The 19,107-nt window shown below is 41.2% G+C and overlaps 1 protein-coding gene across 2 annotated transcripts in view; it reads right to left on the bottom strand.

Moving 5' to 3' along the window:
• Positions 1-19,107, bottom strand: part of SETD7 (SET domain containing (lysine methyltransferase) 7) — a 65,143-nt gene that overhangs the window by 5,203 nt on the left and 40,833 nt on the right. Inside the window, exon 8 of one of the 2 annotated variants that reach the window (XM_008581990.1) lies at positions 11,639-17,407. The exons of the other annotated variant lie outside the window; for it this stretch is intronic. Coding sequence (XP_008580212.1) covers positions 17,227-17,407 — 181 coding nt within the window. The 3' untranslated portion in view covers positions 11,639-17,226. Of the gene's footprint in view, positions 1-11,638; positions 17,408-19,107 lie in introns of those variants that run through there. 2 annotated transcript variants of the gene reach the window in all.

Here is a 19,107-nt window from a genome sequence, read left to right as displayed (position 1 = left end):
TTATTTTCTAATTGCTTGTTGCTGATGTTTGGAGATAAATTGATTTTTATTTATTTATTTATTTATTTATTTATTTATTTATTTATTTATTGTCCTTTTTTAAGACCGGCTGCACCGCGTTCAGCCAGTGAGCACACCGGCCATCCCTATATAGGATCCGAACCCCAGTGCCACACTCTCCCGAGTGTGCCATGGGCTCGGCCCAATAAATTGATTTTTATATGCTGATTTTGTATTGAAGAACCAAGTGAGACATTTATTAATTCTAATTATTTACTTATAGATTCTTTTTGGTGTTCTATATAAATAGGCATATCATCTGCAAATAACAACAGTTTTTGAATTCTTTCCAACTCCTGTACATTTTTTACCTTTATCTTATTTTATTGCACTGGGCAAGATGTCCAACAGAATAGTAGAGACGACAGTTGCAGCTATGTCTTGTTCTTGATCTAAAAGAGAATGCTTTAGACATTTCACCATTAAATATGATGTCTGCTGTAGGATTTTTTATAAAATGCTGGGTTTTTTTTTTTCCTTTTTCTCATTAAATTTCCCCCAACCTCACACTGCTTGTTTTGAAGGTATGCAGCTATGTCTTGTTCTTGATCTAAAAGAGAATGCTTTAGACATTTCACCATTAAATATGATGTCTGCTGTAGGTTTTTTTATAAAATGCTGGTTTTTTTTTTTTCCTTTTTCTCATTAAATTTCCCCCAACCTCACACTGCTTGTTTTGAAGGTATAACTTTATTACTCTGCTCCATACTGGTCTGGGTGCTTTCTATATTATCTCATTTAATCTTCACAATAACCCTTATGAAGTAGGTATGATTGCTTCTCTTAGAGAAGTTAAGTAACTACTAAAATAACATTGCTAGAAAAAATAGAGCAATGATTTAAAGCCAGGCTTGTCTGACTTTGCAGCCACTGCTCTTCCCAGAAATCTTTGCTACCTTATCCCTGGGTTAAAATTTATCCAATACAGGGAACCCTAAAAGAGATGAATCATAGCAGTCGGTGATAGCACAGAGGAGGTGTGTAAAGAGAGGAAGTGAAAAGAAATGGAAATTTAAATGGACAGAAAGAGCCACCTCACCCCTGGCATGTGATGTTGAATTTGCAAGAAGCAGGCATTTCCTGCTTAACCAGGCCACCTTCTCCTCTAAATGTCTTCTCCTGAGACCTCCTGCAGTGTCTGTAGCTGTGGGAATCCACATAGCTATTGGTTGATGGTTGTGGCACAGCATTTTCATTCTGCTCTCATCCAATCACAATTGCTCCTCTGCTTCTTTCCCCCCACCCACACCAAGTTGGCTCTCCCAGTTACCACTTCCTGGAAGTCATCCAACCATCATGCATGTTCTGTGTTAACACTTGTTAACCCTGCTACACACACTTGTTTAGCCTCGCATTTCCTCTGATGACAAGTAATCAATAGAACATGGAAATTCATAGGGAAGACTCTTATTTATTCAACAAATACTGAATGAGCATCTCCTATATTTCAGGCACCATGCAAACAGCTAAGGATATAGCAATAAACAAGACAAAGACTGTAACCCAGTAATGCTTGTATTCTAGTGGTAGCAGATAGACAACTAACAAGTAAACAAATGCACAAAGTAACTGGATTGGGATAAGGGGTAACAATGAAACACACTAGGTGATAAGAAAGTGGGTAAGTGGAAGAGTCTTTCTAAGATGTGATGGTCAGGGAAGGCATCTCCAAGAAGGACCATGGCAGTTGAGAGCTGAAGGTGGAGAGAGAAGCCAAGCAAAGAGCTGGAGGAGAACACCAGGCAGGAGTCAGCAGGTGGAAAGGTCTGGAGCCAGGGAAATGCTTGGCAAGTTTGAGGAACAGAAGGTCTGGCTGGAGTACAGCGAGTAGGGAAGAAAGGACTGAATTATACTGGCGAGGTAGAGGGAGTCATTTCATTGTACTTTGGAGTTTATTCTAACTGGAGTGGAAACCATTGAAAGATCACTTTGGTTGCTGTGTGAAAAGTGGATTGGAGAGTAAGATGAAGGCAGCATGCCAGTGGAGTGTGTATTTCAGTGACTGCCTACCCCCTCTGCACAAAATCTTATTGGCCAGAACTGGGTCTGGTGGCCAGCCCTAGCTGCAAGAGATTCTTTGAATGTAAACATTTTAGACACAGGAAAGTAAGAGGAAAAATGGGTTGTAAATGGCTTTTGGGGTAACCAACTCACATTGTCTGCCACAGGTTGAGGATCCAATTTTGTATCTTTTTCCATATGAATATCTAATTGTCTTGGCATCATTTATTAAACAGCCCACTCTTTCTCTATTGATCTGTAATGACCACTCTATCATCAATAAAGGCTCCATATGTGCCTGGCACTGTTTCTGGGCTATTTTATTCCATTGATCTGTTTGTTTCTGGGCTGTTGGTAGGGCAAGTGCCTCATGTCGCTCTCATCCACATTCTTGGTAATTCTTGGACCATTGTTCTTCCACCTAAATTTCAGATTCAACTTGTCAAATTCTATGAAAAACCCTGTTGGAATTTTGATTGGAATACTTTGAATTTATCAGTCAACTTAGGGGAACTGACATCTTAACAATGTTAGTCTCCTGCCCAAGAATATGGTGAATCTTTCCATTTATTTAGGTTTTCTTAATGTTTTTCAATAAAGTTTTATAATTTTCTTCTTAGAGGACTCAATTTAATTTTAATTTTAATTTTTTACAAAAGAATTTTTATTAAAGAAAAATATGTATAAAATAGGTATAAAACAAATTTATATCAGATCTCTCAAAAAAGTAAAAGGACACCAAGAAAAGTGATGTCCCTTATGTCATGTTGCCCATGGTGGGAGGGCACGGTCAACACAGCCCAGGCCACGCAGTGTGGATCCTGCATTGGAACCCCAGGGCACCCTGTGGGTCACGACGGGTCCTCTCAGGTACACGGGGGTCAGCTGGGGCTCCCAGTGGTCTCTGTTTGTTTCTGTGTTCTGGGCACATGCAGTGTTCTGCTCCATAAGGACTTGATTTATTTCCAAGGACTTTATTTTTGTGTTGCTTTTTAAAATCATTTATAAATATTTTTGTTTTCTAATTGCTTATTGCTGATGGATGGAAATAAATTGATTTTTATATACTGATTTCGTATCAAGGTGAAGCATTTATTAATTCTAATTATTGACTTGTATCATTTTTTTTTTTTTTTTAAATATGACCGGTAAGGGGATCTCAACCCTTGACTTGGTGTTGTCAGCACCACGCTCAGCCAGTGAGCAACCGGCCATCCCTATGTGGGATCCGAACCCGGGGCTTTGGTGTTATCAGCACCGCACTCTCCCGAGTGAGCCACGGGCCGGCCCTAATTATTGACTTGTAGATTCTTTTTGGTTTCTACATAAATATCTGCAAATAATAAAAGATTTTTTCATGCTTTCCAACTCCTATACATTTTTAACCTTTATCTTGTTTTATTGAACTGGGCATGATGTTCAGCACAATAGGAGAGGTGACAGCTGTGTATATGTCTTGTTCTTGATCTAAAAGAGGATGATTTAGACATTTTGCCATTAAATATGATGTCTGCTTTACGTTTTTAATAAATACTGTTTTTTTTTTCCATTTTCTGATTAAGTGTACCCCAACCTCACCCTACTTGTCTTGAATTTATAACTTCATTGCTCTGGTCTATAATGCGCCAGGTGCCCTCCGCATCGTGTCTAAAACAAGCCTGAGAAATAGGTGGGGCAATTTCTATTCAATTCACTTACAAAAGGGGAAACATCGTTAAAGAGCACAGATCTCATAGGGTATAGAGCAGGGGCTTGAGTGCAGATCTTCTGACCTCGAATTGCATATGCTTTTTCACCTTTCACCACTCTGGGCCCTGCAGAGGGCTAATCCTGGTCACATAAGTCCTGGTGAGTCTGCTAGTGAACCATTCATCCAACTCTGTGTTCAATATCCAGCATACCCACGCCAGTTTCATGACTGAACAGGCACTGGGAGGGATGCTAGGTTATTGGACCTGACTTTGGAAAGGTCAGAGCTTTCTAAAGAATGAGAAGAAAAAATAAAATAATAAATAATGTCTTCTATTCCACTAGGAAATACTATTCCATCAAACAGAATGATAAAGTGGGCAGCATGTACCCCAGGGAAAATGAAAGTCATTCCATTGGAGTGTGGGAAAAATATTAGAGTCCTGTGTTTGTATGGATATAGATGATATACACAGAAGTTCAGCATTATTAATATTTAGTACATGAATTGACACCGGATGTCAGACAGGCACATGCCTTACACCTGTGAGATTCTGGTATCCTGATTCTACAATGTGGAGAGGTTAACAGCAGCCTTCTCAGGGTTCATTCACTTTCACCGGATTATGACAATGTGGGTTTACAAAGAGCCTGGTTTTTACTATAATATTATCTTAAATGGTAAATTTTATAATTCTTTGTAATGAGATAGAAAATTTTAATGAAATTGTACTTAGAGGGCCGGCCCGGCGGCGCACTAGAGAGTGCGCCGTCTGGGAGTGCGGCGGCGCTCCCGCTGAGGGTTCGGATCCCACGTGGAGACCGGTTCCCGCTCACTGGTTGAGCACAGTGCGGGCACAACACCGAGGGTTGCGATCCCGTTACCAGTCAGTAAAAAAGACAAAAAGAAAAAAAAAAAAGAAATTCTACTTAGAAAAACAATATTTTATAATGTTATATATATGATTTATTTAATAGATATATTTATTTATATGTTTATATATTTCATACATCACTGTAGTAGAATATGGCATTATAGATTATATGCAGTAAGTATTCAACACAGCTATGTTTTCCCAGGTTAATGAGCAGTACCTTTCATTTGTTTTTTTGTGCATTTTTTTTCTATTAAGCAGTTTGGATAGAGATCTTTCCAAGTAATATATACCATGATGTTTCTACTGTGAAAATTAAATGAAATAACTAATGGAAAGTAGCTAGTACAATGCTTGCTGCACAGTAAGCATTCAGTACATTAGAGCTAGCTTCAACCATTATCTGCACATGGCCAGCCTGGTTTTATCTATAATCCCCATCCATCTCCCCTACCTCTTGTATTATTTTAGAGAAAATGTCAAGCAACTTGATTGTTTTTTAGGATATTTTATCTGATCAAGTCCTGCTGGCTTGAGAGTTATTTATTTATTTATTTTTCTTTCTCTGCTGACTTTAGGTATCTCTGCTGTAAATTTTTTTTTTTTGGCAGCTGGGCTCCTGGAGAGCAATTTTTGAGTTCTCGGGGAAAGCCCAAGTGTTGATAACAGTTACCATTACGATTAGGTGGGGTACATTCACTTGTTTTTACCTGTTTTTGTTACTCAGGAACATCATTACAAGCATCAGTTGTTGGACTGCACTGTAAAGCAGGAATGCCAGGTGTTCTGCCGGGGAACTTGATCTACATGTGGGATCTCTGGGAATGCAGTGATTCCAGGTGATTCTTCTACCCACTGACGTTGGAGGAGCAACTGGCCCAGAATGTTTTCAGAGATTATTAAGGGACATAGGTCTCAAGCCGGGGTGCTGCAAAAAACTGGAAAGGAGACTCTCAGAAAACCAGCTGCATTTTTCTTACGCTTTCCCCTCTTCTCTCTTCTGTTAGCTCTTACTTCTCTTTGGGTCAGAGTCTGTGAGGCTAGAATCTGATGTTCCACGTGGCTGTGTCAGGGTCATTGTTCTACAGAGTAAAGTGCATGCTCTTTGAAATAGCTGTTGACTGCTTTCAGGTTTCTGGCTGTGGGTGCTCTTAAGTACTAGATAAGTAGTGTTCCTGTACACACACGTGCACATGCACACACACACAAACATGCACAGTCCTAGTGCCATAGTAGTCCTAATATATTAGTAAAGAAATTTCAAGAAATTTCTCTATTATCTCCATTCTATCCGGATAAGTTAATATCCTTTCAGGGACCAATTTAGTTGGTATGGGATGGACCCAGTAATTTGCCCACTCATACGGTAAGACTGAATATAACTCCATTTTAAATTTCAAGCTCCATTTTAAGGTACTTACGACTTTCTGCCCCGGATAGTAGCTAGATTCTAGAGTCTAGAAGAAACTCAGGAAGCTACTAGTAGGTAAAGGTATCACAGTAATTTGCCCACTCATACGGTAAGACTGAATATAACTCCATTTTAAATTTCAAGCTCCATTTTAAGGTACTTACGACTTTCTGCCCCAGATAGTAGCTAGATTCTAGAGTCTAGAAGAAACTCAGGAAGCTACTAGTAGGTAAAGGTATCTACATGCTTGATTTAATTCTGTATACTTTGTGCATGTGATTAACTAGAAGGTAAATTCCCCTGGTGAACCATGAGTCTTTCACCACATCATGGTTGACTCATTAAAAAAAGTGATAGGTCAGAGTATAAAATTAGATTAATTTAGGACTAATGAACTCATAATTCATGCTTTGTAGACAACTGTGCTATAGCCAGATAGATATTTTAAAGAGCTGTATGACATAAAAATGTTTTTTTGTTTTATACGATAAACCAGCTTTGTTCAACTTAGTTCACTGCAGGCTCCAAAAGTGCTATTAGCCCTCTTGAAATTTGGGCTTATTTAAAAAATAAAAACACCCTGGAAATCTTCATTTAGCTATTCAAAGTTCAACCTGGAAGACAGGAAAGAACATTGCCTGAGTTTTTGGGTTTGTTTTTAAAATGTATTGAATGATCCTTTCCAAAAAAGTTCCTTGTTTCATATCTTCATGTCAGAAACAGGAGAGGAAATCCTCACCACAAGAGGGAGCTGGACAATGAAGAAATTCATGGATTGTTTTGTAAATAAAAGTAAAAGATGGGAGAGTGCAGGTGATTTACAGTAAGACCATCAGTATTAGCAGTGGTGACATTAATTTTTACTAAGTAATTACTCCATTCTTTTAGTTGCTCAGATGAAAAATCAGAGTTTGTCCTTGATTCCTACTTCCTAATGTATGAAGCATGTCTTTTTATTTTTATAAAAAGCCAAACCAGAGTCCATACCTGCAACCACTTCCTTTATGGATCGCTTACTCTCTGTGTGACTATCACTCAGGGCCAGGTATCAGACAACTAAAGACAGCCTCTGTAGCCAGAGCACATGAAATTATTCAAGTTAGCCAATCCTAAACTTGCTTATCCTGCCTCCCTGTTACTTCCTGCAGAAACCACAGTAAAGGCTCTTCCCACATTTTCCCCTTGATCCTTCTACCTCCTAATTGACTCTGGTGCTCCCCTGGGTGCCCGCCTTCCCCATAGCATGGCATGCCCCCTCTTATTGGGAATTGTGAGTAACTGTCTTTTCAATGGCACTTGTCTCTTGATCTGTTGGCCTCACCATATCTGAATAATAATAAAATCTACAATTTAAATTGCCTAACCCCACATCTCAGCAAATTCTATTCTCTCTGCCTTTATGATACATCCCAAATTCAACAACTTCTCACCATGGCCCCCTTTGTCCCACCCACCATCATCATGAGCTCTCTCCTTCCCCAAGTCCGCCACTTGCACTCCAGTTATTCTCAATGCAATAGCCAGAGTGATCCTGCTACACACCTAAGGAAGCTCTGTCACTCTTCTGTCCACATCCATCGAATTAAAGGGCTAATAGCAATTACAACTTTAAAAGCATTTTTGGAATCTGCAGTAAACTAAGTTTTTTTTCTTGTTTTTTTTTGCGGGGGGGGGGGTTGCTTGATTGGTTGGCTTCCTATTGCCTTCTGAGTTGAAAACAAAGTCCTTAACATGTTTTTCAGACCCTGGAAGAATCTGATTCTCTGCTGTTCCTCTGAGCACATCCCCAACCCTCCTTCCTCACCAGCTGCCCCAGCCTCTCTGTGTTCCTCGGACATTGCACGCATACCCCCCTCAGGCCTTGGCTCCTTGCTGCCCTTCGTCAGCCTGGGATCTTTCCCCAGAGTCCCCTCCCTCAGGAAGTGAGGGCTTTCCCAACCTCCAAAAAAAAAAAAAGCACCCCTCCTGCCCCTGCACCCCTCTCCCCATGCTGCTCCCTCCCCTTTATTTGTCCCCTACACTTACCCTGGCACACGCAGTCATTTACAAGCTTGTATAGTCAGTTTCTCCCATTAGAATGTAAGCTCCATAAGGGCAGGGACTTTGTTTGTATTCACTGCTGATTTGTTAATGCCTGGAAGAGTGACTGCTGTGTGGTAAAACTTAAGAAACATGTGCTGAATGGATGAAAAACCTAGAACATGGTTTCAAAAAAATAAAAAGATGCCCTCGCTCAGTCACGCTCACATCAGATACTTAGAGAGTGCTTTGTATGCATCCAGTAGGATACATTTGCTGATCCTCAAAAGCCTGTCATTCAAGAGGGGAACAGCTAGATGTTTCACTCATTAAACAATTGAGAACCTGTGGTATTAGCCTGGCATGGCCTGTCACTGTCCATCCATGTGGGGCAGAGAAGGGGAACCACTGAGGGCAGATCTTTAGCAGTCATGCCAGGCTTTCTGGGGCAGGGGCTCTCACTGGGGGCTTCTTGGAAGGAAGCAGGCTTTGGCTATGCCTGGAAAGGTGGCATCCCAGAGAGGAAGGGACAAAGTTAGTGAGTCCACTTCATGGGTCAAACACTCAGTCTTTTTTTTTTTCCCAAGTATCATTATTAGTTTATTTTTACAAATGAGGAAACTGAGGCACAAAGAAGTTATGTCACACAGTTAGAAAATGGCAGAACCAGGATTTCAACCTAAGGTGATTACCGAAGTTTTCTGAACCAGTACAATCTACCGACTCCCATGTATTCACTCTACAAGCACTTACTGAGTGCTTACTATGTGCCACTTACTGAGTGATCAGCACAGATTAAGGATGTATTAGTGAACGAAACAGAATAAAATCTCTGTCCATTCTAGAGGGAGGAGACAGACAATTAACAACAAGCGTAATGGATAACTAAATTCTGTAGTATGTTAGAAGGCAATAAGTGGTATGATGAAAAATGAAGTGGATGCCGGGGGGAGGAGAATGTTGGAATTTAAGTGGAGTGGTCACTGAAGTCTTCCTTTTGGCAAGGGCTTATAGGAGGCAAGAGAAGGCACCGTGTGGACATCTGGGAAAAAGACGTGCCTAGGCCCTGAGAGGGGAGCCAGCCTGGCACTTCTTTTTTTTTTGTCCTTTTTGAGACCGGCCACACCGCGCTCAGCCAGTGAGCACTGTGAGCGCACCAGTCATCCCTATATAGGATCCGAACCCGCGGCGGGAGTGCTGCTGCGCTCCCAGCGCCGCACTCTCCCGAGTGCGCCACAGGCTCGGCCCCAGTCTGGCACTTCTAAAAATGACAGGAGGTGAGTGGCTGGAGTGGAAGGAAGAGGGAGTAGGACATGTGAACAGTCTTCTAAACCTCAAGCAACCCTGTGCAGCAGGGTTTTTCCATATTTGCTCAAGGTGTAGACAGTGGCATAGCTGAGTGAAACCAGTCGGACTCCAGATCCCATGTCCTTTCTACTGCAAAACCCTCTCTGGTGCCACCACAGAGAGGTGGGAGGAGTGAAACCTCATCACTGAGGATTCTTTGTGTAGTGGAGGCAAGGCATGTGAAAGAAGGCAAGGGACTGAGAAGCTGTGACTGCAGCCCAGGCAGGCAGAGGGTGTGGAAGTTCTGGACCAGGACAGAAATGGCTGAGAATAAAGTTTTAGGAAGTGGGTCTGTGTGTTGCATGGATTGGACCAAGGAGGGACTGTGGTCAGGGAGATCAGTTGATTGGTTGGCTCAGGGAATGATCAAGGGAAAGGAAGACTAAGGCTATTGAAGGATGGCCTTAGCCTGTGGAGAGCACGAAGGAGCTAAGGGCAGGGGAGAGGAGCACCCATGAGTGTGGTTAGGAGAGCAGCCTGGAGCCCAGCCACCTGGCTTCATCCTCTGCCTCTACCACTCCCAGCCCAGTGCCCATGATATTTAATATCTCTGTGCCTCAGTTTGTCTTTCTGTAAAATGGAGCGATAACAGTACCTATATCGTGTGGTTGTCAAGAAGATCAAATGAGTAATATGAAACATTTAAAACTGTCTCATAAACTCTAGATAAATGTACCTTTGTTGAACCGCCTCCACAGCCGCCACTGGCAAATTTTCTTTTTTTTTTTTTCCTTTTTGTCTTTTTTACTGACTGGTAACGGGATCGCAACCCTCAATGTTGCGCCCGCACCGCGCTCAGCCAGTGAGCAGGAACCGGTCTCCACATGGGATCCGAACCCTCAGCGGGAGCGCCACCCAGGGTCACGCGACACTTGATCTTATGTGAAATAGTAAACCTTTTTCACTATTGAATCCATATTGAGCTGGGTTATGTTTCTTGAAGCTGGAAGCATTCTGATACTTGCAGAAATAAAAATTTCATAGCTATCTAGATGGATTCATTATTCCTTTTCTATGTACACTATAATTGAAGCTCTAGATTCAAAACCCTGGCTTTTGGTTTTTATGAAGAAATAAAATTTTAGGAGAAACACATTTACCAGGGGAGTTAGCATTATCTTCTTATATGAAAGGTAATAGTTGTTTTCTGAAATACTTTTGGGGCAAAACCTTATTGAACAACCCCAGATGAGTCAGATGCTGAGTTAAAAGATGACTGCTGAAATAATTTCATATTTAATACGAACTAGCAGGCTGAATGATTCAGAATATTCAAACCCAAAAGCAGATATTTGTAAGAAGCTTACGTGGGATGATTACTGAGAATAACATAATTTGGTCTTGATCTTCTTCATATTACCTTATTCTATAAACAAACAACCTTGGGTGCACACCAATCATTTTAACCCATAAAAGTTGTCTGATCCTTCACTTTGAGAGTTTAGCTTCTTAGACTCACCTCAGTTTGTATTAAACTTTTGATCCCACACCTATGTCCCCCACAAGGAGGAAGAATATTAATACTATGGTCTGATCCATGTTAGTGGGTGAAACCCTGCCTTAAAGATCCAGCATATGGGGCCGAGCCCGTGGCGCACTCGGGACAGTGCGGCGCTGGGAGCGCAGCAGTGCTCCCGCTGCGGGTTCGGATCCTATATAGGGATGACCGGTGCGCTCACAGCGCTCACTGGCTGAGCGCAGTGCGGCCGGTCTCAAACAGGACCAAAAAAAAAAAAGAAAGATCCAGCATATGGATCTTTAATGTTGTAGGGGAGGGTTTGGGAATGCTGACTGTGATTTGAGTAGGAATAAGAGATTCCTGCATTTCTGAGCTCCAACTCATCTTAAGATCACCAAAATCTACCATAACAAAGTTTCTATATCTTCTTTAAACCATGAGTTGAAGATTTCTGTTTTTCAGATATTTTCCCTGATCATCTCATTTGCACTCAATTCCCTTAACATTTATGTATTCAATCAGACACTTTCAGTTGACATGGGTAATTGTTCATGGGTGTATGCGGAGTTAAACAAATACATACCAACCTCCTAAACTTACTATACTCCTCAGCTCTTACTGTAATGCTTTGAAAATGGTAAATGGCTAATAATATTTTTAAACAACTTAAAATGTAAAGTTTGCTTAGTAATTTAAATATACAGGTAGACATGTCATTAAAAAAAAACGTTATGGTACTGCTTTTCTGTCATAGAAAACCAAAGAAAGAAGATGACAAATGATTGTATATTTTGTTTAATACTTGCATTGTTCCTATAGCGTAATTATAGCAATCTTTAAATTTACTTTTCATTACAAATATTTGTCAAGTTTTGTTTCAGAAACATTTTTCCTACTCTCTTGCACATGCACCCAGACACACTACAAAAAAACTCATTCATAACACAGTAAGGGCAAACGTTATTCATGTAAACATCTTTCATTAATTTCCCATAATTTAAAAAAATCATAGAATTATAGATATTGAATAAGGCTCATAGATTAAGTTCAAATTCCACAAAAGACCAAAAGATGCTCATTAACTTTGATGGGGTTAACTTTTGGTTGCAATAAATGCTGAAAGCAACCCCCTGGCTTCTACTCCTTAAACATACCTCACAACCTAATAAATGCATTTTAGGATAAAAAGAGAACATAGAAAACCCAGGAGGAAAAACTTTTGAAGTAGGGAGCTCAGAATCATGGTCATAACTTTCTTATATGGTAAGCAGGCATTACATAGTCCCTGTAGTTTCCTAATACATGAATCAAGATTAATTATAGTAACCCAAAATATAACCAAGTAGCTATGTTAAGATACATTGGCATGTGTGTTCATATTGCTAGTATACACAGTGAAAATTTGTCATAATATTTTTTCATTTCATTATATATCCAGGACCAAAGTTAAAAAAATAAAACCCAAAAAACCACTCAAGTTGAATATCCTTATAAAGGAGTTTTTTCAATAACATAAGAGTCAGGAGAGTTGGGAGGTATGTCCTAGGGACACGACTGGTCTTGATATTAAAGCGACTTCTAACAACTGTGTGTCAAGTCACAGAGGAAGCAAGGATTTTCATTATCCGAAGACGTCTCTCTCTCTGGTTGGAAGTTTGGTGCTGGGGTGCATAGTCTTTTCCAGAGCTGAGACAGGAAATGCACTGTGCTGAGAAATGGGCCCCTTGCCAACTGCTCCCTCCTGCCTTCCTCTCTCGAGGTGGAGATCAGAAGGCAGAGGTTGCTGGCAAAACCGTGAAGTCCCACCCTGGGGTCTGAACCCCAACTCCACTGAGGGCAGCCTCCCTGACAGGTGTGACTAGGCAGTAAGGGTGGCGGTTGATGGTGGCCAGGGAACCCAGTTCTGAGGTTCCCATGGCCAAGTCTGGCTTCTAATTCTGCTGCCCTGCAAAGAAATTGTGCTCCAGGTAACTGCACCGGTGTCTCTAATGCCTCTGATTCACTCTTGGGCTCCTGAGAGGCCCGTAGTGATATCACTAAAAGGTGAACACACCTCTGTTAGCACCTAACTTACCACCAGGAAGCGGCTGAGGCACTGGGGAAGCCTACGATCTCTCTCCACATCAGATGCAACTACGCAGGGAAAGTTGCCATGAGTCAGAGTCATCTGTAGGCTTTTGATTTTTAAAAATTAAAATTGACCTGCATTACATCTCAATAGACTCAGATAATTCTCACCAAAATTTCTGTGATGTGTTTAAATAGCACTGGAATAATTCAACTTCATTTAAATAGATTCATTCTACCATGAAAATATTTCATACAAACATCTATTTACATACAAACACATTAAAATTTGTGAAAAGGGTTTCCACCCCATGGTTGTATGGCTTGAGATAGTTTCATTGCTTTGAATATGTATGCACACATTTGGCAAAAGAAAATATTAAAATTTAGTATTTTAAAAATAAAGTGACACCGAGGCTCCAAATTCCTGAAGGGAAGAATCAAAAGAACAACCTATCAAGGTTCCTCGAGTGGACGTAATTTAATATATTTTGTGAACCTTTGATCTGTGGCAAATAAATAATACATACAACTACCAGTCCTGCAACAGTTTTGCTTGTTTTTCTAAAACAATAGATGTCTGGATTCTAAATCACTACTCTTAAGACAGAAACTTGAGGCAACTGTTTTAAAACAAAGCAAAACAAATTCTACCTCTACCTTCTTGGAAGATTTTAAATGCATTTTGCAGTGAGTGATTTAAATATTTATTTATTAAATGAAAGTTACTAAAAGTGCCACATAACTGTCTCACTGAGAAGACAACCCTTTAATTCACTGTTCACAATTGATGCAATTTTAAGTTACAATTAAATGTTGCAAATGGTTACATTTGGCCTCATTGGCCTTTTCGGGTTGTTGGTGATAAGGAAATAGTTTTTCAAGTGTGAAGAGCCCCCATAGGTCAAATATGTTTCACTATAGTCTCCCAGACAGGTTCAAAGAGGTCTTGAAAAACTAATTTCCTTCTTAGTTTCTCAGGGAGATCAGGGATGAAGCAGGTTAAAATAAGAATAGGTACTGCAAAACTCAAGTCCTCCTCTCCTGCTGCTATTTAATCTCATCATTCCTTTGTGTCAGATACTCAGTCCTTCCGGTTGTTTTTGTTAGTCCTTTCAAATGTCCATTTGGGGACATGCTCCAACAGATTAGTTCGTATTCCTAATTCTAACACAAGATAATATGTTGTCATAGAAAAGATGCTAAGGAAAGATCTAGTCATGCAGGAGCTGGACTGAGACAGCTCTGAGTGACCTGCTCGAGGCCAGGGTGTCGTGCACACGCAGGGCTCCAGCTGGTTCTCGGGAGAGCAAAAAGCTATTTCTTTATTCCCCACCACATGGAATCTTCCACATTTCTGTGGTGATTATGATGCTGATGAAATGACCAGATTCAGCTTCTTCCTAACATAGTTCCTTCCACAGTGGATGTAAGGTAGAAAAATACATTCTAAGGCTTTTCCACTTGCACTTTGGTGCACACAAGGAACAAACCCTTACTTCCTCAACAGTTAATTGCTAGGGGATCCTCAAGCCCCTTGACTTCTTTCCCTATGTACAGAACACAGCCAATCTCAAGCCCCTCTCCAATTCCAACCTGGGACAAAGCCTTACATTTGGGAATGTGTGTGTGTGAGGGGAGAGGTGGTGGGGGAGCAGGCGACACAGAGCCAGACAAAGACATGAGCAAACGGAGAGAGGCATACACAGAGGGCAAGACATAGGTGGGGAGGGTCCGATAGGTGCCCACAGAGAGCCAGAGGGAGAGACTTGCAAGAAAGGACAGCAGCTCAGAACATGGAGACTTCAGAGCTGGACAGACTGGCTGGGGCTGTGGGTACACATGGACACCCAGGCATTTTTGCACATGTAGAGAAAGGAGGAAGAGATATGGCAGGAGAAAGAAGAGACTGAAGACACAGGAAGTAGGAAGAGACTTAGGGAGAAAGACAGGCTCAGCTTGGGTGTGTTGCTTCCTCTGAGAATCGGAAGGTCACAGACACTGCTGGGTTTTATGCTCATAATGTTATCATTCGATATCTAATTTGAAGAACTGATTAGCTGGTTAATCACCACTTACACCTCTTCTATCCTTTTTTATCCAAAACATTTTTTAAAAATTGTATTTGAATGGGTTAATTAGAGCAGGATAATTCCTTAGGACCGAACTTCTACTCCACTGTAGCCATGACCAGGACAGTATCACCCTCAGTAATGAAAATCGTTCAGAGCATAGCACATCGGGGGTGTAACCTGCTATCTGCTGCCTGGCCTCACTTCCTGGCCTGGCTCCACAATCCAACTGACTGCGGGTCATGAAGACACTCACCTTGGGATACATTTAAACTAAAGCACCTATCAGAATAAAAGTCCGGAGATCCCGCCATCTGTCACAGTTTACAGAGTGGTCTCTTTCTACAGAATAGAAGTGATCCTATCCAGGTGCCTTTTTTCTAAAAAAACTCTATTCAGTTCCTTTTGTGGGAGATCTTTCTGGAAGTCCCGAAAACTTCCTCTCATGTGTGAACCATCAGTTTAAGCTTTCAAACAAAGATTTAACTGGACCTCCCTGAAACCATAGCCACGGAGCAGCCAGGTGCTCCATGAAGCCATGCCTTGCAAAGAGGGAAGGGTGGCTCTGCCATGGTCTTGAGGGCTGAATCCTGTGCCCAGGGGGCGCCTGATCTGAAAGTTCTGAGCAACCCTGGATCGAGCACTTTTGAAGTCTTTGCAAGAGCAGTGTGTAACTGACAAGAAATAGCAAACTTCCTTCTGCCCATTTCCTTATTTTTCTCTCCCTCCCAGCAAGCCTCTAATCAGCCAGAGCTCATGCTCTGTTACAGCTTAGAAGGCTTTAGCTTTCAAGACCAAACAGGTGCCACTGCTCACAGCTGCAGGTCAGAGCGACTGCTGCTCTCCAGACCTTCTGGCTACCTCATCAAGATGGCGAAAGAAGACATGGCTATTGCATGTGGTGAGGATGCTTATAAAAAACCAAAACTCTCAGGACTCACTCAGAGCAATCCCAGTTATGTTACAAATCTAATTAATCTAAACTAAAAAATGGGTTTTCTCCTTATTTCTGCAGTTGTGATTACATATGGCTTGCAATACGGCTGAAATGCTGTTGATATTGTTGCTTTAAAACTATACAGGTGTTAACTCAGTTTACAGTGCTTTGAAGCAGGCAAGTGCTTTGAAATTACAATGATGAAGAGATTTAGCGTTAATGTTTGATTTGTATCTAGTGATCGGTGTGACTGCCTTAATAGTATTGATTTAAAAAAAAATTCTGAATTCTGTTAGAATTCATTTGCTATTTGACTTTTGAATTCAATGCGCTGTGCTACAAGCCAGACTGCACTATGTACATGTAATGTGTACCCAAGGAGAAAAAATTACTAACACTATTGAAGATATTGCAAAATTGCCACAGTTACTGCTTAGAAATACTAATTTTCCTCTCTTCTTTCTTAAAGTATATATTACAACTCTTCCATAACTTAATGCAAAGTAAATTCATTTCTTCTCACATCTTAAAGCAAAGATATCTTTGTTTCCATGCGAGAATAATAAATCTATAATAATACCCCGGCCTATGAGCCAGTACTTTATATTAGGACATATAATGAAATAATGATATAGAAAGAACCAGAGAGACCTACACATTGCCACTGATGCAAAATCCATTTGGAATTTTTCTCTTGTAAAGGATATCTAAGACAGGGAATAGGACTGAGGGGAAAAATGGCTCAAAAAGTGGGCTTCTGTTCACTAACAGAAAAAAGAAAGCCATTCTATTGCAAGATACAGATCAAAGGTTAAAAGGCAAATTATACTACATTTAGAGAATAAAGATGTAGTAATTCTCTACCCTTGATATGGCACAGATGCAAGTGTGATAACACAGTTCGCACTGGCCATAGGAAAAAAACCACCATGGAAAAACCACTGACTAAAAATGACTGAAAAACCCCATTTCCCTTTTTCAGTCTAATCATTTGGCATCTCTGAGTGTGGTTCAAATTTAGACTTGAACCACCAAAGAATATCATGCTGTCTTATGTCAAATGCTCGACACTACCTCTCAGTAGGACGTTGTTGCAAGGCTAGCTAATTTTAAATCTGGTATGAGTAATACAGTCAAACCTAGTTAGTATGCAAGAAAGTCGTTGCTAACGCAGGGTGAGAGGATGTGATGTCACAGCATGAGCAGTCCCTGGTTGTCCCGTTGCCGGATAAACGTAGTGCATAGATCCAAATTTCTATTCCAGGTCTCTGAAGCCCAGGGCTGGGCCTTCACTTCTGCTGGGTGGCTTGAAAGGCCTTCAGCTCCACCTGGTACCACTCAGGCGCTTCAGGCCCACTCTTCCCCGGGGGGCTGTGGTCATAGCCGTAGGCAACGGTGAGCTCTTCATTGGCCTCCACAGCTTGCAGGGTGCGGATGCATTTGATAGGCCCAAAACGGGGGTGGACAAACCTAGACATCAAGATGCACACAGTCATTTCTGGGCCAGACCAGGAAGTCAGAAGCACAGGCTAGCAAAGGGGCTGCTGCAGGAATCACCCCTGTGTGCTTTTCCCCTTCCCTGGACACCACTGGCAGCTACCCAAGGTGTGGTCCACAGATCAGCCAGCATCAGCTTCACCTGGGAGCTTGTCAGACAGGTAGCATTTCAGCCCCTCAACCCACTCCCAAGGCCTGCTGGGTTGGAATCTGCATTTTAACAACACCTCCAGGTGACTTACTGCCATATTAAAGTTTGAAAAGCACTGCTCTACATTCCTTTTTGAGCATATTTGGTAGTTTGTATTTACGAACCAACAATCACAGTCAACACCAAAAACATGTCCTTAATGAGAAATCAGATCCAGTGCAGCCTGTCAGCATTTCAGCTCATCTGGCTGGTAGCATCAGATTACCTGGCTGTACCAGAGTACTTTTGGAGTTGTAACAAAGAGCCCCATGCATTTTCAAAAGCAGAGAATTCTGTATTCCACCCAATAAATATAAATGGAGTATTATTTTCTAGCATAAAAGTAGATAAAGATGTTTTTCCAGGAGGGAAGTCTAGACCTCTCTGCCAGTCTGCTTCTTTAATATTTCCCTGCAAAGCCTCCTGTGAAGGGAGCACTATCTCATCCCTGTGACAAGTCCTCTCAGAACCAGAGTGGGGTTAATGCTGTGACTATGTTCATTTGCCAAAGGCCCCCGACCCCATTCACCTGCGGGGAATTCCCTGCAGAACAGACAGATAAATAAATGATAGACTTAGCTCACCTCATGGCTGCTGAAATGGATATATATAAGGGATGGCCAGAAGGAAATCAGCTCTCTTTTTATATGCATCTAGTCGAAACAATCTCATTCATTTATAGCTGCATTTTGAACAAATGGCAGGTGAGACACTGAAGGAGAAGGTTCCAGGCCCTACGTTAGACTGACATGTGGAGCATGATAGTACTTGGCTGGTTCCATCTATGGGTGGTGGAGAAAGGGGAGTGACTATGGTGCTGTGACATCTTTTATGTGGAGTACAAAAGAACAACCTGTACCTCACACCAAAGGGTTCTCTATGTCTACCTACCTGGGGATCATGTTTTGTGGAAAGGACACAATGTGGGATCAGAAGATTTTGGTGTGAGTCCTGATTCCATACATTATTACTGCCTCCTCTTGGAAAGCCCACCTCGTATTTCTGAATCTCACTTTCCTCGTCTGTAAAATCGTGATGATACTAGTAATACTTATCCTACAGGATCTTTGTGGTGACAAAATGGAGTCACATATAGAAAGTACCTCACACAGTGCCTGGCACAAAGTGAGAACTCAACTAATATTGGTTACTACGTATGCGAGAGAGTATGCATGCGTGTGTGTGTGTGAGCATGTGTGAGTGTGCAAGTCCACAGAATTATCAGATTCTGCACCATTGGAAAGGAGATGCCTGGACCAGGCATTCAGGAATTCCTTATTAAAATCACAACTCTTCGTTTCAATTAAAATATTTCATTAAAAAAAAATACTCCTGAAGTGAAGCTCTGGTTAATCTTTTGGTACACTGAAAAAAATCCTGTGTAGAATTTCTGGCCTAAAACTTCTCTTATGATCCTCTTGTATTTTCATTTTCTTGTTCATTATTGTTATTTTCAGAGAGTAGAAAATAGACTGAAAAGAGA

Source organism: Galeopterus variegatus, unplaced genomic scaffold (genome assembly GCF_000696425.1).
Source record: "Galeopterus variegatus unplaced genomic scaffold, G_variegatus-3.0.2 Scaffold2500, whole genome shotgun sequence".
Taxonomy (NCBI): domain Eukaryota; kingdom Metazoa; phylum Chordata; class Mammalia; order Dermoptera; family Cynocephalidae; genus Galeopterus; species Galeopterus variegatus.
Note: the sequence above shows the minus strand (reverse complement) of the source record. Positions and strands in the feature narration are given on the sequence as shown.